The following is a 24656-nucleotide window of genomic DNA, read 5'->3' on the forward strand; positions in this document are numbered from 1 at the left end:
GATTGGTTATCCTTTTTTGTTATTATTACTCTCAAGTCTAACTGCTGGGTTTTTAATGTCCTCTGTATATTTTTAAGCTGAAAAAACAATGAGGTCATCATAATGCATCATCTTAATTCTGCCCAGCCAAGCGCCACCCCCACCCCCACCCCCAAGTTGCTGATTTTTACTTTAATGGTGAAAGATAATCAGTCATCTTATTAGAATAAATAGATCCTATGACTTAATTGCAAGTTATATTTTTAATATATTGATTTACTTACTCCCTCGCCTCAAAATGAAATAAAACTATAACCACAGTGGTAAAATAAATGTTACTAACGATGGGCATTAGGACAAAGGCAACAGAAACAGTAATGAAGTTCAGAGATACAAATCATCAGGCTGGCAGTAACGTATTTGTAGGAATTCATCTAATGAGCTGCCACTCACCCCTCCTGCTGGCCTGACGTGGCTGCCTGCAGCGCCTCGTCCCCCTGGTTCCTGTCCTTTGCAGATGTCCTTGAGGGGACATATTTCCCCCTTCTCCCCCTCTTAGTGCAGCGCTCTTATCACTCATCAGTGCCGTTCTTCTGTCCCCTGTGCAAGAGAAGGAGAAAGCCATCCTGTGTTTCTCTTCATTCAGCCATCCACTTAGATAAGAGATAGCCTCAGTTCTCCTAAAACGGGCTCTCTGGTTCCCAGGGAAATTCCCCACAGCAGCCCCGACTGCCCTGTGGTCTCTGGGCCCTGACCTTCAGTGTTCCTAGAGGCCTCGCATGTGCTGGCCTGGAACTTCTTAGTGGTGACTTTTACCCCCAATTCCATCTCACTTTTTCATGCGAGAGAGAGAGAGAGAGAGAGAGAGAGAGAGAGAGAGAGAGAGAGAGAGTGTGTGTGTGTGTGTGTGTGTGTGTGTGTGTGTGTGTGTGTCTGTGTGCGTGCGTGTGTCTGTGTGCGCGCGTGTGTCTGTGTGCGCGCGTGCGTGTGCGTGCGCGCGTGCGTGTGCGCGCACGCGTGCGCTCAGATGTGTCTGACTGTCTGCGGTCCCATCAACTGTAGCCCACCAGGCTCCTCTGCCCATGGGATTCTCCAGGCAAGAATACTGGAGTAGGTTGCCATTTCCTCCTCCAGGGTAGCTTCCCGACCCAGGGATCCAACCTGCATCTCTTGCCTCTGCTGCATTGGGAGGTGGAGTCTTTATCACTAGTGCCACCTGAGAAGCCCTACATACATTCCTAATTTAGATTCCATGGTTATTGGGGTTTTTTAACGCACTAAAAGTTGGTTTTCCAGCCTGGCAACAGTAGAGTTCTCTACAAGCCAATGGATGCAGGGGTGAGGGGGGCAGCATTTCCCTTCCTCCAACCTCTAAAGTTAGAAAACTCACTGCATTTTATTAGTCTTAATTTATTGTATCATTTTGTATGTGTGTTTAGAGAGTGCCAGAGTGGGAATTAGGTGTTCTTAGATGTAAAGTTTTTGTATCTACATGTTAGAATTGTTTAACAACAACCAATTATTTTAAAATTTAACCTGAAAAAATATTATTGCAGGACTTCCATGGCGGTCCAGTGGTTAAGAATCCTCGATTCCACTGCAGGGGGCACAGGTTCGATCCCCAGTTGAGGAACTAAGATCTTTGAAGCCATGCCAAGTGACACACACAAAAAAAGGAAGAAAAATATTACTGCACTAAAATAATTTGAAGTGAGAAAGACATTTTTGATAAGAAGAAATGTCTCATGATGAAATGGGTTCCCTGGAGACAGTTTAAGCAAAACCTTAAAAATGCCCTGGGCAGCATTGCCGTGATGGAGAAGAGTGAAGGCCTGACAGGAACACCAGGTGGCTGTGTGCCCTTCCTCAGGGGACCTGGTTACTAAGGGTATTTGGGTGAGAATAAACTGCTTTGGGAGCAAGGCATATTGTTCTTGAGTGATTCTCAGCCCCACCGCCTCTCAGCTCACAGTAAATGAAAGATGTGAAGACAGTGTGTTGTGAGTGTGAACGACAGGAGAGTGACAGGAAGGCAGAGCCCTGTTCTCTGGGCACACCCCTAACGGAGGGGTGACATCTTTGTCTGGTGGCTGCCCCACAAGACCACCATCATGGTTCCTCTCAAATCAGGGGAAGAAGCATAACTTCAGAAGAATCATTTGTACAAAGTGGTGTTTTGCCTCGTCCAGTTGGCCTTGTCCAAATGGACCCAAGGAGAGGGGAGGCCAGGCCTGCTGGAGCTCACCACCCTCCAACAGCCAGCACCCACTCAGGGCTGCAGCCCCTGCCTGGGAATTTTTTTTTCATGAACCTTAATAGCTTGAAAGTTCTGAGGCACAAAATGATAAATTCCAGATTTTTCAGTATATCTCTGTGTGTGGCATTTACTGGCTGTAGTTAAAATTCACGTAAACTGAATCAAGGAAATGACCTTTCTCAGGATGAGGGGAAGGGGCTGAAGGTGGGTGGCTGCAACTGCAAATATAAAATGTGGTGGTTTGGGGGGGTGTTTTTTGTGGTTTTCTTGTGTGTGGCTTTTTTGTTTTTGTTTTTTGTAAATTCATTTTTTTCATCTTACATTGTGACTTGGACAATGTTAATGTCAATAAAATAAGGTTACCACATCATTTTTAAAGTTGAGTAGTAATTCCCTTTCTGGATGGACCGTAGTGAACAAGTCCTAGAAATGGGACCGCTCTGGATGCACACTGCTGAGAGTGTGGTGGCTCCTTGATGGATGTGCTGGTGTCTTGACGTGAAAGTTCAGTAGGCAGCAGCCCTAAGATCTGTGCACTCTCTATGTGTCTGTCATACTTGGATAAAGAGGTCTGAAGACTAATAACCCACTAAGTGAAACTCCTTGCTGTGTTGATACACGTGGAGTAAGGCTGGCTTGCGTTGATGGGATTGTCTTGTCTGTGGTTCCCATTAGTGGCTTTATTTTTTTCTTTCAGTTTTACTGAGGTATAATTGTGTCAACTGAAAAAAAGTGCACATCAAGTTTTATTTGGGACAAAAATGAGGATGATAGCCTGGGAGACAGCCTCTCAGACCTCTGAGCAACTGCTCCTGAGAGGTGGGGGGCAGGATCTATATATACGTGAGTTTGGTGAAGGCAGTATGTGCAGTGAAGCACATGTTTTGGTGGAAGACGGCTGCTTGTCATGAGGAGCAAATGTCTCTGTTAGTAATATTAGTGCTTTTCTAGACATGAGGAGATACAAGAATGGCTCTTAGAATCTTCTCCTGTAAAGGTCTAACTATCTGAAGGCACGTTCTGCCAGTTTTTCCCCGAGTACAAAGGAAGGGCCTCTTTCCTGATCTCTGCCCTGAACTTCTTTCAGGGTGTGTCAAAGGTCAGCAACTCCAGTGACCAGTGACTTCATCCTTGTAGCACCAGATGGTGAGGGACCATTTTCCAGTTAGCAGTTGACATATAGCACTGTGTGTTCAAGGTGCATGGCATGATCTGACTTACATATAATATACAGTAATCGTCACAGTAAGTTAATATCCACTACCTCATACAAAGAAATGAGTATTCCTAGTGACAAATAATTTTTCTTTTCAATCAAAGAGGAACCTCTTTTGGTTCAGGCAAAGCAGAGATCCATAAAAACCTGGTGCTAGCAGTTTGAAGAATCTCCTTTTTAGTGGAAAGTCACAATTATTTAGGAAATAGCAGGCGGGGCTCTTTCCCTAACACAGCCTTCCATGTGCCGCGTTTCTTTTCTTAGATCCAGCCTCCAGAGCCTGGCAGGCTGGGGACGGGACCCTACACAGGAAGGCTCGGCCGTGAGAGGTAGGCATTCGTGCTCTTGGCCTCTGAGGAGCCGTCATTCTCCCAGAGATGCTGGGGGTATATTTAGAGCCACAGACGGAGGCATGGGCTACTCTAACGTGAGAGAGTGCCAAAGTCGGAATCGTATAAACACACATTTTGAAACAGCATATTTTCCTTGCTGAAATCCAGACGTGTGCTTCTGTTTCCAGGAGGCTGGTACCGTGCCCTGTCCTCTACTGGCTGGAGGCAGACCTCTGCCAACTTTAGACGTGAAGCCTCCAGAAGGGCGCTCAAGCCGAAGCAAAGACCCGCCGAGAGAAGAAGAAAGAGAGAGGAAAAAGAAAAAGCACAAAAAACGGTCTCGAACAAGATCGCGGTCTCCCAAGTACCATTCGTCGTCCAAGTCCAGGTCTAGGTCCCACTCAAAAGCAAAGCATTGTCTTCCCAGTGCCTATCGGACAGCGCGGCGCTCGAGGTGAGTGTGCAGGGCGCCCCGGCGGCCGGGCGTCTGGTGCGGGGCGGATCCCGCTGCTCCTGCTCGCCAGCAGGGGGCGCGGGACTCCCCTCGCCCGGCTCGCCGCAAGCGCAGACCCGCACACCTGCGTGTCTACGCAGAGATGCGTCCTGCAATCTCATATCTTTTCAAAATATTTTTTGACCTGACTTTCCAAAATTCATCAACTACTGCCAGGTTTTTCTTAAAAAAGAGGTATTTAAATTTTTAACAAGTCTTGGAAGCAAGCCTAGCGTATTTGCTAAAAATGTGTAGAAAACTCACAGGGTTGGGGGTGTTTTGTTTGGTGAATGAGTCGACTTTCCCAGGCTAATTCCTTTTGAATGCTTATCTGCCAAAACAAGAGACACGTGCACTGTGGCTGTGTTCAGCTTCACTGGCACGGCACCTGCAAGTGCCTGTAAAGGAGGAAACAGCGGCACAGATCTGGTTTCTCAATTAATCTGCTTCTCCAACCTCCCACTAACAGTCACTGTTCAACCAAAAGCCACCTTCTGAGGAGCCAGCTTTTGAGGAAGCAGCTTAAGGTTTTATGCAACAGAAATAATAAACACGAAAGCCTGTAAGGATCATAGAATTTAGTGTTTAGTGAAGCAGGTACTTTTCTGATTTTTAAAGCATCTGACTTGCAGGAGGTTCAGAAAAGCAAGTTTCTAGTTTTAAAACTTACCTCACGCCTTCTGATTTCTTACTGAATGTCAGTTGGGCTTAGCTTCTCTAGCACAGCACTTGTACTAATCTAGTTCTATAATTGATGTTCTTTTCTTTCCTTTCCATGGGAAAAATGCAGATGGCCCTATACTTTTTATTTTTTTATGTTTTAAAAAACTGTACTTGTATACACATTAGCCTTTCTTGAATATACCCTAAAACAACATGCTTCCCAATTTTACCTAGATCAGACCTTCAAGGCTTGACAAGTATTTACCCTTGTCTACAATGAAATTAGATTTACCTCCATGATAAATAAATTTGATCTTCGGCTCTGCATTTTTGCTAGTTCTTTGGAAGTTCTGTCCCTTGTCTCTCCCTCTCTCCCTCTCTCTCTCTCTCTCTCTAACACACACACACCTTGTTGTTTAATTAAATGAACAACTTTGCTGATATAATTTCAATTTTTGAAAGTCCCCAGGAACCTGTATGTATATATCAAAACTAAGGTTTCTTATTTGAAAAAATTTCTTATGATATAGTGGAAGTAAATAAATAGGCCTGTATAAGCCCTATGAATAATAACCATACCCAGTAAAATCCTTCCTAGATTTCATTTATTTCAGGGCTCAAAGAGAAGAAAGTGTAATCTACTCCTGAGTCCCCTTCTGGGGGCCTGATAACACTCAGGACTCCTCCAAGCGCTTCTTATGTAGGAAGTGAGTTGGTTTCCGCAGCGCATGCTCAGCACAGACCGCAGGTGCGGGTGTCTAGTTCTGATGTGAACCCGTCCGGTCAGACGTAATGGGCACAGGCTTTTCCCCAGGTTGATCTGTCCAGAACTGGAAGTGTTCATGAAACTCTTGGAATTTCAACTTTCTAGGATTTCTGTGGTTTTTATTGACTATCTATAGTAGAGTAAGTCATTATGTATATTATGTTAGTATTTTTAAAATAGCTTTTATTTTAGAATAGACTTACATATTTTATATGCAAGTGTATTTTATATTGTTTTCATATATTCAGTGCTGACAAGTGCAAGAAGCAAAATCCTAATCCTTAGTATATAATTTTCAGTTAAAAAATTAAGATTAAAAAATTGTTAATATGAGTTCTGTGATGGCAGGCCGACAATTTTACCTTAATTTAACCAACAAAGTATTTTATGTGTAAAGAGAGCTGAGTATTTTCATAATTCTCAAACTTTTAAAAAAATCTCAGTAGTATCTATGGAGAAGGAAATGACGACCCACTCCAGTATTCTTGCCTGGAGAGTTCCATTGATAAAAGAGCCTGGCAGGCTACAGTCTATGGGGTCCCAAAGAGTCGGACATAACTAAGCGACTAAGACACACACACACACACACACAGTAGTATCTGTGTGATACTTTTAGTTAATTTTAGTTAAATCAGCTGACTTATAAGTTCACTAAATAAGTCAGATCTTTGGTGTTTGATTTTACAGCTTAAATATCAAGTTAAAGTGCAACTTTATTATAAATTGTTTTTTAAAAATAATATTATAAAACAAAACCTTCAAAGTATTTGTCCAGGACATTTTGCCTTGAAAGCTTGTGTGTAACAGTGATTGATGCTCCTTGAAATTAGACCACCTCTGAGCTCAAGGCGCTGAAGTGGGTTGCAGGTCTGGTTGGATTTATGGAGGAGACCAGCTGTCCTGTGGTTGGTCTCTGGGTCCCAGGGACATAAGTCAGGAAGTTACCTTCACCAGGTAGGATCCTGCCTCAGCTCTTATTTCTGAGAAGAGTGAGTTTTATTTGATAAAACTATATCTTTTTCTAAGCTGGTTATAGACCTGCTTTCTTAATCCAAGCTCACATTAATAATTTCTAGGGATCCAACTGAATTTCGAATGCAGCAGTTATGAAATGAGAGGGGTTGGTGTTCTTGGTAATATGAATTGTTTGAAATGTAAAAGCAAAAAAAATTTTAACCAAAATATTGAAGTTGCTAATGATAACTATCATAATTATTTCTTTAACTGTCTTTTCAGATATAATTACCCATTACAGACATAATGTCTACATAGGATATATCAGACTTGTTTCTTGGGCCTGACACAATTTAATCGATTGTTTTAAAAAGACTACTGCCAACTTCAAGTAAAATGACTTTTGTTAATATTTCTGCTTGTGGTAGGATGCTACAGTTGAAATATATTTTCTTTTGTATATTAAATTACTAAAGTCCTATGTAAAATGTAGAAAGTTAAGATTAAAAAGCTTTACTATCATAAGTAATTTTTATGTTAATATATTAATGCTTGTGTGGTTGAAGTCCCATTTATCAAATATGTCTAAATTATTGATGACTCTGACTCTCCAAAGGTGAATTAGTCATAGAAAAATCTTGAGTTTTGGAAATCAGTCTGTTGCTTCTCAGAAAGCACAGTGATTACCGCAAGGCAGTATTTAGTGTCTTTTAAATCAACATTGATTAAAGTATAAGACTTCTTTCTCTGTTGTTTTCTGCTTTTATATCACATTAGGTTTTATACCTTAATGGCATAAAGATGTACTCATGCAATTTACTACCTAAAATTAAAATCCAGTTTTAACAGTTTAGGTATTTTAAAACTAAACTCAGTGAGACTAAATCTTGAAATTCAGTTTATTTGTAAAGCTTTTAATGAAGATCACCGGTGGTGTCATTTCATTGGTTAGTTTGTGTCTAAAGGGGAGGTTCTAGGTAGAACTCTGCATCCCCAGGTTTTGCGGTGCTCTCTGTGGAGGATAATGGGCCCCTGTGTCACTTGGTGAAGTAAAGTTGCCTCAGGGCTTTCACTCAAGGAGAGGGTGGAGGTTAACGTGGCTTTTATAACAGTTATATTTAATGTTCAAAAAGAACTCAGGTGGGCAAAATTGGGATCATATTTTAGTTTGAAATTAGCAATTCCTCACTTCTTCCCCCTGATAAACTGCATATCTAGTCAGTGAGTGATTGGTTTATCTCCTGATCCTGATCTTTAAAGGAGCTTGGGGCACTGATGTTCCCAAGAGGAGACAGTTCACATGCTGGCTTCCAGGAAGTGAGTCGTAACCCCAGACAGAGCCACAGCCATTGATAATAGTGTTGGGGAGAAAAGCTGTGGGAGACACTGGCCCCTCAGGAGAGAAGGAGGTATTTGTGAGTGAAGTTGGGTCCACAGTTCAAAAGTGAAAAGAACTAAAACCTGGGATCCTCTTGGTTGTTCAAGCCAGTTGGTCCCAGATCCTTGCTGCCAGGGCACCAGTGACGCTTGTTTGGTTCCATGAGGACCTGTGAGTAGTAAAGTAACAGGAGTGAAGAAGTGGGTCGCAGAAGCGGTTAAATGCTGGTAGAAGAAGCTGTTTATAAATATCTCATCATTCAGACAAAAGCTTTCCTTATGCTTTTATTTGATAGCAAACCATTATGATTATTTAAGGAAAAAATATCCAAGTTGCATTATGCTTGAAGTTTTTTGAATTCAGACTATTTCATCTCTATAAGAAGGCCTCTGGTCACGTTATACAGATGATTTACATTAAGAATGGAATTCCTGTTTCTTGCACTGGGTCGTGGTAGCAATATTAAGAGCCTACTTAATAGAATAAAAGCATTAGAGCTTCTTTAATCAAAATAAAACCCAAGTATTATCTGGCATAGCTCACTGCCCTTAATTCTGAGATGGGCTTTTTTCCCAGATAACTTGAAATCTACTGGTAACAGCCACTTCACTTTAAAGAAATCTAATACTCATAGCCACCGCTAAATGGTATTGCATTTCAAAGTTACAAATTTACAGACATTAAAAACTAATCCATTTTCCTGATTATTGAGTTTATTGTAGAATTCTGCATCTGAGCGTTCCATAGGTGCTATAGTTTTGAATTAAGCAGAGCCCTTTTTTCAGGGTTCTAGTACCGCCCAGCTCAGCACATTTTATTCTGAACGTGAAGTATGTACCTCCATATCACAGACCCACAGCCTCCCCAGGGACACTGAGCACGGAGCCTTGTCAGAGCAGCTCGGCAGTGGCAGCAGCAGCAGAGCGGGACAGTTATCAGGCAGCTTCGACCACGAGCAGATTTGACTCCTGGAGCTCTTTTGAGGGGAAACCTGGTAAAATGTCAAGGTGTCTGACTGACCTCACCTTTGTAATCTGTTACTTAAATCTTAGGAAAGGTCTGGAAAATCAAAACCGCTGTATAAGCTGAGAAGCAGTTGTATGGGAGGAGCCCCAGAGTCGAGGGGAGTTGATCCCGGAGCAGGTTCAATTCTGTGGTTGTGTTTTTTCAGGAATGACTCAGGGTTTTCTCCATGACACAGAGGGTGGAATGGGATTACAGGCTGCTCTTTGCAACAACCATGTGTGTTATTTGGGAGGTTTGGTTGTAACTGGAATGATTCAGTGTAGAATTTTTTTAGACGACAAAAATCAAAACATCTCTTCTTTACATTGGTTTTGAGTGTGTTGTCCTAGAAACAGAGCAGAAATAAATTGTTTTGTTTTTTTGGTTGCTTTTTTTTTTTTGCTCAGATATCTGCTTATATCAGATTTCCCCAAAACAGTAATTCCACTGAATGGACAAAAAACTTTTTAAATAAGAGTCCTAAACCCATTATTAAAGATCTCTTCTTAAGGACCTGACCCCACAGGTGAGGGTCTGGAGTTGAAGTTCTGTGTGCTGGTGTCTGTGGGACGCTGCATGAATAGAATAGTCCTTTTTCAGGCACAGGAAAGGGAAGAGTGAAACATTAGAAATCTCAGAAACAAATGATTTAGCCAAAATTTTCACGGGAATGGCGTGGCCTGAATTGGTTTGAAGGTTTAGGCTTCCTGCCAGTGGGCCTGCAGCCTATTCTTCATGCTGAGAGCCCTTAAGATGAGTGCATACAAGAGAAATTTCCAAGTCACCTTCTAACTTTATTCTGTTTAGTTTCTTCCTCTTGCCAGTATTCAGAACCAAGCAGAAAATCTCACTAGAGTCTCAGTGCCTTTCCTTCCCTAATTTTGATAGCAGTATCAGTGAGCTGAACATTTTTAGGGCAAAGGCAAGAGGGAGGAAGAGCAGCAGCAGGCCCGCGTCCACCAAGACCCGCAGAGAGACTCCCAGGCAGGGAGCTGGCCGTTGCCAGCCACCAGCGCATGGCTCCAGCCTCAGCGTGAGTTGTGCCCCGGTTAGAAGCTTAGCATTGGCATGACAGGCGCTCTGCCTCTGAGCCTGGATCCCATTCTGGGTCAGCAGAGTAGGGAGGCTGGGGGCGGGCCTCAGAGGACAGGCCAGGGCTGGCCGCCACCTCAGTGGTGGAGGTGCTCCCCCACCCCTACACACACAGGACTGAAACGCCTGCCTTCCTCTGCCCAGGTCCCGGTCCCGGTCCCCTCGGAGACGAGCGCATTCCCCCGAGAGACGGCGGGAGGACAGGAGCGTCCCCACCGCCTACCGGATGAGTAACAGCCCTGGAGTCAGCAGGAAGCGGACCCGGTCCAGGTAGGCGACCGAGCTTTTGCAGAGCTGAGACCTGCACTGGGAGGCAGGGCTTCTGCATCCCCAGCACAGAGCTGTTGGGAACCAGGGGAGCAGCTACTGTGGCTGATCCTGAGTCATTCTGGCAGCGTTTCTACTGCTCTGGAACTCTCACAGGCAGAGGGGAACTTGCCGTGCTAGAGCCAGGCACCATCTGTCTTTGCAGTGGGTCGTGGGGCCCCCATTTTCCCCAAGGCTAGCTGCCCCTCTGGACCCTCCACACACAGCACCTTATCCTCTACCTGTCGAGAAGGGAAAGGGTGGTAGGGATGAGTGACAAGGAAAATCAGAAGTTCAAGTCTCAAGTGGGTCCCTGCTGCTCAGATGGCCAGGCCCCAGCTTCGGCTCTCAGGAGTGGACCTGAGAGCAGGGAAAGGGTCCATCCTCTGACCCTTGACCACTAGGAGAGACCTGTCTGTTGAGGGTGAGGGAGCCAGGTTCCCACATCACCACTGCCCCTGGCCTGGGCCTCTGACACTTAGCAAGCCAGGGCCCCCACTCTCGCTCCCAGGGAGAGAGCTCCAGGGCTGACCTCTGCCACCAGAGGCCCCAGCACCACCACTGACTTGAGAAGACGCAGGAGCCAGGAGCAGGGCCCGGTGGCTGGTGGACCAGTGGGCGTTTCCCTCTCAGCTAAGCATTGCCATCTGGAGACCATCCTGTCCAGTGTGGGTGATGCCACCTGAATACTTTGAGTCACTTGGCTTCTGTATTTCCATATGCCCCAGAAGTGAGGCTCGTTGTTTTTTGTGCCGTGGCTCTGGAGTTAAGCAGCCCCCAGCTGTTGTAGGTGGACAGGAGTATTGCTGTCTCGGTGACTGAGGTGTCCAGAAACAGGCAGGATGCCATTGTTGCCCATCATAGTCTCAGATTTCATGAGGCTGTTGCTGCTCAGTGTGTGTGTGTGTGTGTGTGTGTGTGTACACATCTGGAGTTCCAGAACCTTCTGGAGCCTTCCAGAGGACAGATCTGAATTTCAGGTGTCTGCCGTTCTTGGGCAAATGAACCCAACCATCACCCAAACCTGCCTCAGAGACCCCCTTCCATCAGCACTGCCCTTAACAGGAAGAGTTCTAAAAGGCATTGCTAGCCAAATAATGTTCCTGCAGTCTGGCTAGTTATGTGATCATTCCATTAAATGATAAAATGTCATCTCATTTTCTTAAAACAGAAAAATCAGAAAGGAGCTGTGAAGCTAATATATTTCAGCAAAGGCTTCATGTACAGACTCATTCCGTCTGTTTATAAATTTCATTTTGTGCCTTAGAAATCCCTCACTAAGCATACGTGACTGTTCCAGGATAACATGATGAAAAGTGAAGTCCATTTTAAATTTTATTCCTTACGCAAGTAATTGACATTTGAAATTTATCATCACCCTGTTGGTATATGTAAAGGGCATGGTCTAAAATTAATTCCTTGTAGCCAAAAACCTCTCCTAACAGAAGAGTTTGCTTTGCCCTCAAATTAGCCCTTGCATTAAAAGAGCTATCACTTGAGACTATGGTAATATTAGGATTCATCAGAAACTTTAAGTCAGACAAAAGAAGTTAAGATTCAGCCCACTGCAGGGCCCAGCTGCCCTGCCCTGGTGGATGGGATTAAGCCTGTGACCTAACTCTGAGGGGTTGTGGGCAGTGGTGGATTCAGGGGGAACCCAGAAGAGTTGAACATGTGCATGATTACTAGTCAATTTCATGGTGGTGATTATAAACTCAGAGTTGTCTCTCAGTTCAGTTCAGTCAGTCATGTCTGACTCTTTGTAATCCCAAGAACTGTAGCACACAAGGCTTCCCTGTCCATCACCAACTCTTGGACCTTGCTAAAACTCATGTCCATCGAGTCGGTGATGCCATCCAACCATCTCATTCTCTGTCAGCCCCTTCTCCTCCTGCCTTCAATCTTTCCCAGCATCAGGGTCTTTTCCACTGAGTCAGTTCTTTGCATCAGGTGGCCAAAGTATTGGAGCTTCAGCATCAGTCCTTCCAATGAATATTGAGGACTGATTTCCTTTAGGATGAACTAGTTTGATCTCCTTGCAGTCCAAGGGACTCTCAAGAGTCTTCTCCAACACCACAGTTCAGTTCTTTGGCGCTCAGCTCTCTTTATGGTCCAACTCTCACATCCATACATAACTACTGGAAAAACCATAGCTTTGACTAGACAGACCTTTGTCACCAAAGTAATGTCTCTGCTTTTTAATACACTGTCTAGGTTTGTCATCACCTCATGGCAAATAGAAGGGGAAATAATGGAAACAGTGACAGACTTCTTTTCTTGGGCTCCAGAATCACTGCAGATGGTGACTGCAGCCATGAAATTAAAAGATGCTTGCTCCTTAGAAGAAAAGCTATGACAAACCTAGAGTTGTCTCTAGGTCCAGAATATGTTTTTTTAGCGGGCAAGTTATATCAACCCAACAGTGAGGTTGTTCCCTCTGTCCTTCTACTCAGAGTAGCTGCTGGGGCTGGAGGGGGGGGCTCTGCTTCAGCACAGCAGCAGGTCCCCCAACTGAGGGGAGAATGCCTTCTCGCAGATTTGAAGGGTTATTCCTACAAGCTGATCATTGAATGCTTCTTTTGCTGACTTCTTTTGGAAAAATTTTAACTTACTGGAAAGTTTTGAATTTACTTAGAAATAGTACAGTGAACACCCATCTTCATGTAGCTTGTAGCTCAATTCACTGTTAACGTTTTTCCCACAGTTACTTTCTTCTCTCTTCCTCTCCCTCCCTCCCACCTTCTGTGTGTTTCATGACTTACACAAGTCCAGGCCAGTCTAGGTCATTGAAGACTCCACACTCGGGGTTTGTCTTACTTTGTCCTCTTGGCTGTGTTGCTGTTAAGTATCTGGGGCAAGAGTACTGTATACTGTATAAATGATGCTGTGTAACTAACTTCCCATGGTATCACACAGATGCATAAGTGTCCCTTTGTCCCATTACCAGTGACTCTGAGTTTGATCACTTGGTTAAGGTTGTACTTGCTTTGTACCTTTTTCTCTTTGAACTGGCAGGTTATCTGTGGGTGGCGCTGCATAGTGTGAATGTCTGTTGTGAGCAGCTTTCTCCTCACTTTTTCTCTAAAGACACCCCACCCTTTGTTTAGTATCACTGTGGATTTGGGGTTTGGGGAATTTGTTTTATATTGGTTGTATAATAATCCATTGCCATTATATTTGATTTGATGGTGACATTGTCTCACATTTGGCCCCATTGTTCCTTGAGCACTTCGTCACTTTTGACCCAAGATACTCTAGGTTTAGCTGATGCTTCCCCTACCTCGGACCTGGGGTCAGTCATTTCTCCTAGGAATCACGGTTCCTTTTAGTGAGTGTTTGGAAATCTAAATCTGAGCAGAGTGAATATTTTTTAAAGTAAAATTCATGAAAATGTTTAGCCAAATCATATTACCATATACTCCAACAGGAAGTCCCAGTTACTTTATAACAGTAAATAGTGATCGATTGATGAGGGGGTGGTAGCATTGAATTCCTACAGCTCTACTACTGCTGCTAAGTCGCTTCAGTCGTGTCCGACTCTGTGCGACCCCATACACGGCAGCCCACCAGGCTCTGCCGTCCCTGGGATTCTCCAGGCAAGAATACTGGAGTGGGTTGCCATTTCCTTCTCCAGTGCATGAAAGGGAAAAGTGAAAGTGAAGTCACTCAGTCATGTCCGACTCCTAGTGACCCCATGGGTCTGCAGCCTACCAGGCTCCTCCACCCATGGGATTTTCCAGGCAAGAGTACTGGAGTGGGGTGCCATTGCCTTCTCCGTCCTACAGCTCAGCACTGCACTAAGCACATCAGTAAATGTTTATCAAGTGAATGGGAATATACTGCTGTTCTATGGTTCTTACATCATACATGAAGTGTTATTAATTCATTGTAGACTAGGACTGTCAAAGGTTGCATATCATAATTCCCTAGAGCAACCAATAAAAAAAGGCTAAAAATCTAATAGAGACTGTTAAAGAGAATATTAAAACTGCTTTATTAATGCAAAAGAAAGCAGAAAGTGGGGAGGGGAAGGGGAAAGAACAAATAGACAACTGGAAGGCAAAAGGGATTGTTAACACCATCTGTACAAATAATTACATTAAATGTAAGTAGACTAAAAGCTCTAGTTAAAAGGCAGAAATTTAGACTACATTAAAGTGTAAAACCTAATACTAAGCTGCTTATAAGAAACACTTTAAATACACAAATAGTTTGAGATCTAAAAGACTGAAAAAAGATACACCATACAGTGCTAATAAGAAGAAAGGTGATATGGCTGTTTTAATAGGAGACCACATAGTCTTGAAGCAATAGTGCTAGAAATAAAGAAGGCTTTTTCATAATGATGAAGGGATCAGTTCTTCATGAGCACATAATGTTTTAAATGTGAGCATTGAATAAAAGCTTCAAAATACTTGAAACAGAAACTGAAAGAATTAAAGGGAAAAAAGGCAGGCAGTGTAACAGTACAGATGCAGCAAATGTGAACAGCACCATTAACCACCTAAACACTACGCCCTGCAGTGAAGCGTGTACACTCTCATGACATGCGCGTGGGTCAGTCACCAAGCTAGACCGTTCTCTGTACCATTGAATTAGTGCCAGTATGTTCCAAGAAGTTCAGATAATACAGAGTGCGTCTTCCTACCACATGACTAAGTGTGCGTGCATGCTAAGTCGCTCAGTTGTGTCCAACTCTGTACAACCCCATGGACTGCAGCCCACCAGGCTCCTCTATCCATGGGATTCTCCAGCCAAGGATACTGGATTGGGTTGCCATGTCCTCCTTCAGGGGATCTTCCCAACCCAGGGATCGAACCTGAGTCTCTTATGTCCCTGCATTGGCAGGAGGGTTCTTTACTACTAGCACCACCTAGGAAGGCCAACTTTTAAGTATAAAAATCTGTAAAAGGATATCTGGAAAGATCCCAAATATTTGAAAATTAACATATTTGAAAATTACCCATAGGTCAAAGAAGAAATCACAAGAGAAAATATAAAATAGTTTGAAATGAATAATAATGAAAATGTAACACTCAAGCCTGTGGGGTTCAGTTGTGCTCAGAAAAAAGTAACTAGCTTTAAGTGTTTATATTAAAAAAAGAGCAAAGTCTAAAAATTGTGATCTAATCTCTGTCTTAAGCTAGAAAAAAGAAGAACAAATTAAACCAAAAGTAAGTAGAAGCAAGGAAATAATAAAAGTAAGATCAGAAATCAACAAAACAGAAAACAGACTCACAGAGGAAAATACTAAAACCAAATGATGGTTCTTTGAAAATGATTTTTTTTAATTGATCAATCTGTTTTTAGATTGAACAAGTATGAAAGACCCAATAGATAATAAAAGAATAAAAAGGAAATAAATACCATTCCAGTAAACTTAACAATTTAGGTGAAATGGACAAATTTCCTTGAAAGAAACAAACTACAAACGGACAACAGAAGAAATGGAAAGTCTAAATAGTTCCATATCTGCTAAAGGAATTTATAATTTAAAAACTTTCCACAAAACTCAGGCCCAGATGACTTTTATCAGTAGAGTCTAACAAACATTCAAGAAAAGGAGAACACCAGTTTTATAGGCACTTCAAAGGAAATAGAAGAGAGAACACTTCACTTCATGAGACCACCCTGAAGCAGATGGGCAGGTGTGTGCGCATCTGTGTGGTGTGGAATGTGTTTTTTCAGGGAGTGTAGATATAGTCATGAACTAATATTCTCAGGAAAATAAGTACAAAAATTCTTAACAAAATGTTAGCTGATTTGAGTGTAGCAGTTTACTAAAAGGATAATTAATACTAATACATCAGGACCAAATGGGATTTGTCTCAGAAGTGCAGAGTTCTTTAACATTCAAAAACCAGTCATTGTAATTCACAGTGTTGATAAAATAAATGAAGAAAATCATATGACATCTCAATAGATGAAGAAAAAAGTATTTGACACAATTGATCACCCATTCATTAAAAAGAAAAATGTTTGGGGGGGGATATTTTTGGCAAAAGCAGGAAGAGAAGGAAATCTTTTCCATCCAATTTTATTTTTTGCTGCACCCAGCCTCTTTCGGCCACTTAGTTCCCTGACCAGGGATTGAACCCCGGGCCCTCGGCAGTGAAAAGGTGGTGTCCTAACCACTGGACCACCAGGGAATTCCTGAAGGGCATCTTTGAAAAACCAGCAACTAACATCACACTTCCTAGTGCCTTCCTCTGAGATTAGAGACAAGGCCAGGGTGTCTGCTGTGTAATAGAATTCATAGCCACGACAGTAAGGCAAGAAAAAGAAATAGAAGGCATAAAGATTGCAAAGGAAAATCTGAAAGTATGTCTTCTTACATAATTATGTAAAATCTTAAGGAGCCTCTTATTTCTGTATACTGCTGCTGCTGCTGCTGCTGCTAAGTCGCTTCAGTCGTGTCCGACTCTGTGCGACCCCATAGACGGGAGCCCTCCAGGCTCTGCCGTCCCTGGGATTCTTCAGGCAAGAATACTGGAGTGGGTTGCCATTTCCTTCTCCAGTGCATGAAAGGGAAAAGTGAAAGTGAAGTTGCTCAGTCGTGTCCGACTCTTAGCGAGCCCATGGACTGTAGCCTACCAGGCTCCTCCGTCCATGGGATTTTCCAGGCAAGAGTACTGGAGTGGGGTGCCATTGCCTTCTCCGATTTCTGTATACTTGCCTGAAACAATTAAAAAATGAAGTTAAAAGCTATACCATCCATAACAATATCAGAAAAGCAAACTACTTATGGATTAATGTAAGGAAATGTGTAAGATCTGTCTACAATGAAAACCATAAAATATTTCAGAGAAATGTTTAGGAAACTTAAAGAAATGGAGAGAAAGTCCATATTCATGGATTGGAAGGCTCAGTATTAGTCAGATGCTCTTCTCCACAAATTGATCTATAGATCCAATACAGTCCTGATCAAAACTCTCATGGGCTTCCTGTAGATATTGGTAAACTGACTATCAGTCAGAACAACCTTGAGGACTTCCCTGGTGGTTCAGTGGTTGAGAGTCCTACTGCTATTGCTAGGGTCATGGATGCAATCCCTGGTCCAGGAAGATCCCACATACCACAGAACTACTGACCCCACGAGCCACAACTGCTGAAGCTCACGCCCTAGAGCCCATGCTCTGCAACAAGAGAAGCCGCAAGCCTGCTCCACAACTAGAGAGTAGCCCCTGCCCGCCGCAAGTAGAGAAAAGCCCACATGTAGCAACGAAGACCCAGCGTAGCCAAAACGAAAAGAAAATTTAAAAGAGAAAAAAAACTTTGAAAACTAAGTTGGAAGACTTTTACTACTAATTCAAGACTTACTAGAAAGCTTCATCAATCAGATAGTATGTACTGTACACCTTTAAGAGGTAAAGAGCCAAAACAGTGCAGTGAGGAAAGTCTTTTTCAATAAAATTTGCTTGAATAACTGGATATCAAAATGGAAGAACAGTGATCTGTACCCCATATACCAAGTTTAACTTAAGATGTATCACAGACCTAAATGTGAAAACTGAAACCATTCTGTTTTGTTTTGTTTTTTTTAAGAAAATAAGGAGAATACATTTAATGAAGTGACAGAACCTTGAGGATATAGAAAATTCCACCATAAGAGGAAAAGATGATAAATTTGACTAAATTGAAATTAAAAATTTCATTTAAAAGGCACAGTTAAGAAACTGCATTGACAGGCCCCTGATGGGGAGAAGTATTTGCAGTGTGTCTTTGACAAAGGCCTGTGTCAATACCAAAAAGACAACCCATAGAAAAGGGGCAGACAGCTTGAAAAGACGTTTCATGACAATATATTTAATATCCTCGTCTCCATCACTCTGGAAGGACGTTGTTGTTGAGCTGTCAAGGAGAAAAACTGCCATGGCTTCCAGTTTTCTGATGAGTACTTAGGTGCACAGCCTTCTGGTCAAGCATCTGCGACTTCATATTGCTGGAGCATTTACTGTGTGCCTGGGAGTTGAGTTTTTCTCTTAAGTTTGCTGTGGGTGAATCAGGAGAGAAGGTATAGGCAGTTTCCTACACAAATTGTGATTCCATAAAAGATCTGGAGGAGATGAGGAAAGCTGGTGTCTTGCAGAGTGCACAATGATTTTGGAATGTAAAGAATTTCTTTGGGTTGAGTTCCGTGGTAGTTTGTCACTTAACCTGTGTTCTTAAAGTGTAAACTATGAATATCTGGGCTAAGGAATAGTTTCTCTTGATAAATCAACAACTAATAAATATTGTGCATGAGAAAAAGAATGTATTTAAATAGCCAGTGAAGGTAGCGTATGAAAAGATGCTTAGCTTCATTGGTCATCTGTTAGGAAAATGCAGATTAAAACCACAATGCAGTGCTCTTTACACTGACAGGAATAGCCGGAAATAAGCAAGACCAGTATTACGTACTAAGTGTCGACAAGCGTGTGAGCTGCCGTAATCCTGAGACATAGCTGCAGGGCCGGGGGAGGGTGGTACAGCACTTGGGGACCAGTTTGGCGGTTTCTTACAGTCACACATATACTGCTCCATGGCTCAACGCTGCTAGTCCCAGGTGTCCACTCCCCATAAACATTTGCCCGCAGTGCCCACTTGATTCGTAATTGCCAAAATTGGAAACAACTCGGGTATCGGTTAACAGGAGAAAGCCTAAACTGTATGAAGGCAGATTCATATAGTATATAATCAAAATAGGAACCATTACAAGCAACACATTTTTTTATCAATGAGAAATAAGTTTGTTTCTTCCTATAGCGTAAAAATGTGTGCTTTGGGATTCAACCAACTCTGGGAAAGCATTTTCTGCCTCCTGCTGGTTGCAGAAGCATTTTCCGTGCAAAAAGTTGTTGAGATGCTTGAAGAAGTGATATCACTCGGCAAGAGGTCAGGTGAATATGGCGGATGAGGCAAAACTTCGTTGCCTAATTTGTTCAACTTTTGAAGCGTTGGTTATGCAGTGTGCGGTTGGGTATAGTGCGGATGAATTGGGCCCATTCTATTGACCAATGCTGGCTGCAGGAGTTGCAGTTTTCAGTGCATCTCATTAATTTGCTGAGCATACTTCTCAGATGTAATGGTGTTCACCAGGATTCAAAAAGCGGTAGAGGGTCAAACTAGCAGCAGACCACCAAACAGTGACTAAGACCTGTTTTTGGTGCAAGCTTGGCTTTGAGAAGTGCTTTGGAGCTTCTTCTTGGTCCAGCCACTGAGCTGGCTGTCACCACTGGTTGTATAAAATCCACTTTTTGTGGCATGTCACAATCCAATCAAGAAATGGTTCATTTGTTGTTGTGTACAATAAGGGAAGATGACACTTTAAAAGGACAATTTTTTTGACTTGCAGTCAGCTCATGAGGCACCCACTTATCAAGCTTTTTTACCTTTCCAATTTGCTTCAAATGCCAGAAGACTGTAGAATGGTCGACACTGAATTCTTTGGCAACTTCTCGGGTAGTTGTAAGAGGATCAGCTTCAGTGATCCTCTCAGTTGGTTGTTGCCATCTTCCGATGGCCGCCCACTACACTCTTCATCTTCAAGGCTCTCATCTCCTTTGCAGAACTTCTTGAACCACTACTGCACTGTGCTTTTGTTAGCAGTTCCTGGGCTAAATGCATTGTTGATGTTGTGAGTTGTCTGTGATGCTTTATGACCCATTTTGAACTCTAATAAGAAAATCGCTCGATTTTGCTCTTTATCTCACATCATTTCTAAAATAAATATAAACAGCAAGTAAAATAAATCATTAGCAAAAAAAAAAACAACATAAAGCAAGAAATATGTGTTAAAATGATGTATATAACAAAACCTCATTTATTTAAGAATGTATTCCAGTGTCAAACAGCACAGTTCAGCAGTGCGAAACCGCAGTTACTTTTGCACCAACCTAATATGTGCTAGAAATCAGGGCAGTGGGTCCTGTGAGGGAGGGGAAGGGGGGTGCAGATGGCAGAGCATCAGTGGAAGAACCTTCTGGATGATGGAATGTCCCTGATCGTGAGAGGTTTCTGAGTTTCACCATGTCTGCAACTTGCCAGAATCAACAAACAGCACTTCAGACCTTTGCATTTTGCTGGATGTAAAGCACACCTCAATTTAAAATAATACTATTAATAATTAGATTACTTAACTCCTTAAGCAAACACTTGGAAAGTTTTGTTATGAGATCAAGTCGTAGTGATTTACAGGTCAGGATTGCTAACTTACCTTTGTTTCATATCGGCAGCCACAGGAGCTTAGCTAGATTTGGGGTTGAAGTCACTTTTTTTTTCCCCTGCTTCCTTTGAAATCCTAGGCATATGTTTACAGACAAAAATTCACAAAACCTCTGCAGTATAGGAAGTAGGCCTGTGGTATTGTGTACCTTCCACCTCTGTGTGTCCAGCCCCAGGAACAGCCTCTTCTTTCTCGACCACTTCTCTTCATCCAGCCTGCACAGAGGCCACCTGCCCACAGCCCAGCTCACTGGGGGACACTTCCCGCAGCTGAAGTCACCAGGCTGTCACCACCCGGGGCCAGGCCCTGGTGCTGTGGTTGAGGCAGAGCCAGAAAGCTGTGCCCTACCAGACGGGAGGAACAGCTTGCTTCTCTGGCTCAGCAGTCTGCTATGCCAGGGGCCCACGGGAGCTGAACCAGGGCCTGGACTCAAGCACAAGCCCCCTCAGGTGCCCAGGGTGGCCCTGCCTGGACCCCACACTCTGCTACCAAGGCGGATAGGGGCACCAGGGAAATGCCCTGGTGAGTGACAGGTCGGGTGGCAGGTGAAATGGTGAGAGGACGTGAGGACAGTCCTCTGCAGACCTGGGATGTCTGCAGGTTGGGGAGGGCCTGCAGGCTGCCTGAGTCCCGAGGAGCCAAGAGGAGTCTGAGCTATGCAGGCGGTGACCCAGGGTGTCCATATTTAGAGCAATAAAGATTTGCAGGGGTCACTACAGAGCTGGGAGCCTGTCATCCACCCTCCAGCTGGCACCCTGCGCAGTTTGGGCATCAGGCTCATGAAATTCACGGTGACCTTTGACTGCAAAGAATCTCCCAGAAATGCTCGGTCACAGCAAGAGGGCAGGCTGTGGAGGCCCCTGTGCTGTGTGCTGGCGTGGGCTTCTCAAGGCCTGGCAACAGGTGGTCTTTCAGGAGAAGCCCAGAGGAGGGGCTCAGCGCCCGTCTGCACTTTCACCCTTTCACCATCTACACACGTTCCCTTTCTTGAGGTGTTTTAGGGGCATGGGAAGGAGGGTCACAGGGCAGGATGTGGCACGAGACCTTCGGGAAGCTCAGGGATCGTCTTCTCTGGGCAGGGGAAGGGTCTGGAAAGGGTAGATGGAGCTGGGGCGCACTTCTGACGTGGAATTGCAGGCCTTGGTGACTCGGAGCATGTGGGCCACAGTCAGCAAGACGTGGCCGTGGGGACCAGCGGGAGAGCAGGCAGCCCTGTGGGACTGTCCGCCTCAGGCCAGAAGGACACACTGAGCTTTTGTGCTTGCAGTGCTTGGTTTTAATAATTTTCCATTTCTGGCTGGAAATTCCCATTAAGTCAGCATAAATGAACAGGAAGCAAGTGCTGAGCATGTTGTAAACCCACAGGCATCTGACTTCAGGACTTCTGTCTCAAAGGTGGTCTACATTTCACTTCTTGCATGGCTTTTATATTGTTACACCCATCCCCGTTTCAAGTTAAATGTACATAGTTCTTAAAAAGAGTTAATGTGTATAGAAAGGTGAAGTTGCCGAATTCTCCTGGAACACACCCAACACTCCTTCAGAGCCAGCTCTGTGCCTTTGTCTAACACCGCTTTCCTTCCAGGAGCCCCCACGAGAAGAAGAAGAAGAGACGCTCACGGTCACGGACCAAGTCCAAGGCCGGATCTCAGCCAGCCTCCCCGAGCAAGCAGCCCACACGCCGCCATTCGGCCAGCATCTCTCCTGTGGAGAGCCGGGGCTCCAGCCAGGAGCGCTCCAGGTAGCTCCTCCCTGACCCACCCTTACCTCTGGGCCACGAGGGGAGCTGAGAGGGGGCAAGCTGGCAAACCCCCAGACCCCTGCTGCCATACCCTCCTGTGTGTGTCACTCATGCTCAAAGTGAGCTGAAGGTGGACACAGAGGTCAGAGAACCTAGGCCACCTCCTGCACCCCGCGCCCTGGGCTGCCCCCACCCCTGCCGTGAGGTGGAGGGAACCTGGGAGCAGGTGTGGGGCCGCTGCCTCCCCTCCCAGACGTGGGCGCGAGTCCTGGGGAAGCACCTGCCTCAGATGTAATGTGGCAGCAGCTGTTCCTGATGATGGTGCCTTTGTCCTCACACGGGCGGGCTATGTGGGGTGGGAGTCGCCCCCTCTGCGGAGCCCCATGTGACCACGGGAAGGGAGCAGGCACAGGAGTCCACGGTGACTGAGCCCCAGAACGCCTGTCAACCCACTGCTCACTCTAAGCCAGAGCAGATGGGGGTGAAACTTCCCGAGCACATGGGCTGCAGGGCCATGGGAGTCCACACTGACCATCACAGTCTCCCCATGCCCACAAGGTGGCTCCCCAAGGACCGGCTGCCCTGGTTGTTGGGGGGTATCTGCCAGACGATGCCATTTCATAAAGCTGCCCCCACCCATCCCCCCAGAGGGGCACTAGGATCAGGTTGTCCCCTCCTGCTTGTAGACCCACTGCCTTCGTGAGTGTGAATTTTGCCCCGTCTCCCCCAAAACTGGCGGGTGAGTGGCAGAGACCATAGCTCACGTGGGGTGAATCAAAAACTAAGCTGTGACCTCTTCAAAGGTAAAACTGAGTACAGGCTCCATCATCACTTGTGTGTCACGTCCATGCCCCCAAAAGTCAAAACAATGGGCCAGAGGCACCCACTCAGGTCACGGTCAGGTCCTGGGAGCGCGTCCCGGCTCTCCGTGCTGTCCTCCTCTTCATCTTTCTATAATGTGTCTTACGTGATGTTTATATGGAAACACCTTTTGAGTTAGATTACATTTTATGAAATATTTCAAATTTGTGTTACATAAAATAGACAAGTAAAATACATACATTTATAAGGTTGCTTTATTTTTTAAAGATACTGAAAACAAAATGGCTTGAAGTGTTTTTAAGCCCCCGATTTTTCTCTCTCTGCATTAGGGGAGTTTCTCAGGAAAAGGACGGTCAGATCTCCTCAGCCATCGTATCTTCCGTGCAGAGCAAAATCACTCAGGTAAGGTGGGAGTGGGTCTCTCTTCCCTCCCATCTTTTTATGAAGGAGCTAGCCTTCACTTCCTTCTCCTCTCGTGGCTGCCAACGGGGACCTGGGCTGCTTGCCTGGAGGTCCCGGGGTGGCTGAGCCCTGAGCTTCCCTCTCCCAGCAGCCCTGTGTCCTCCTTCCTGGGGGGTCCTCTGTGTAGTCGACTCCTGGGCCCTGAGCCTGTGAGCCCACCTTGGGTCCCAGAGCGAGGCTGGGACGGAACCCTGCCCTGAGCGCATCCATGGCCCCCAGCACATCGCCCCCAGTCTCCTGTCTTCACCTCACCTCGTCTCTCCTCACACAGGACCTCATGGCCAAAGTAAGAGCGATGCTAGCAGCTTCCAAAAACATGCAGACCAGCGCCTCCTGAGACACGGGCCTCGGGCCACTGGGCTCCAGGAGCCGGCAGAGCAGAGAGGCCCAACCTGCACAGACCATCCCCCCCGGGGCTCCTGGACAGTTGGCGGGTTTTGTAAATTAATTTTTGATGACATTTTCAGTTTAAGATTTTTGACCAGCAGTCTCTTACCTGTATATTTGTAAATAATATCATGTTTCTGTGAAAATGTATTATCAAATAAAATGGGAGGAAAACACCTTTTTTAGCTAGTAACTGTGAGCAGTTTCTTCCTTGTCTGGCTTGTGAGTTTTTTACTGTTTGTCGTCTTATCGTTGGCCTCTTAACAGTTGTTATGTGAGCATCAGGGGGCGTGGGGATGGCTGTTGGTTTTGCCAGTCTGACAACAACACCCCTCCCCCGGCGTCCAGCCACCACCTCCCTGCACCAGGGCGTAGGCCCACCGCCGTCTCCACTCCCTGCAGAGCAGGAGAGGCAAGCAGCCTGGAGCCCCTCTCCACCAGGCAGCATATCACTGTATGGGTGGGTTCCTATCTTTAGCACCTACATCCTCCATGTTCACTTGGAAGGATGGTGCTGAACATAGCTGTCCTTTCACTGAACCCTGCTCACTTGGCCCCTAGTGAACCCCAGCCTTAGAACAGCCACCCACTTTCACCCC

General features: G+C 44.8%; 1 protein-coding gene across 10 annotated transcripts in view; it reads left to right on the forward strand.

Moving 5' to 3' along the window:
* The window catches only part of SFSWAP (splicing factor SWAP), an 82481-nt gene extending 58231 nt beyond the window's left edge, over positions 1–24250 (forward strand). For 4 of the 10 annotated variants that reach the window (XM_081545334.1, XM_081545330.1, XM_081545331.1 and 1 more), the window contains 5 exons: positions 3973–4238; positions 10280–10405; positions 22231–22386; positions 23538–23610; positions 23942–24250. In XM_081545334.1, the coding sequence (XP_081401460.1) occupies positions 3973–4238; positions 10280–10405; positions 22231–22386; positions 23538–23610; positions 23942–24007 (687 nt within the window). In that variant the 3' untranslated portion in view covers positions 24008–24250. Of the gene's footprint in view, positions 1–3972; positions 4239–6942; positions 7052–8823; positions 9046–9931; positions 10077–10279; positions 10406–22230; positions 22387–23537; positions 23611–23941 lie in introns of all 10 variants that reach the window. The other 6 variants (XM_081545329.1, XM_081545332.1, XR_014069729.1 and 3 more) reach the window with 5 other exon arrangements.
* Positions 24251–24656: the final 406 nt, after the last annotated feature.

This window comes from Giraffa tippelskirchi, chromosome 11 (genome assembly GCF_054371585.1).
Source record: "Giraffa tippelskirchi isolate mGirTip1 chromosome 11, T2T-mGirTip1v1.2.pri, whole genome shotgun sequence".
Classification (NCBI taxonomy): domain Eukaryota; kingdom Metazoa; phylum Chordata; class Mammalia; order Artiodactyla; family Giraffidae; genus Giraffa; species Giraffa tippelskirchi.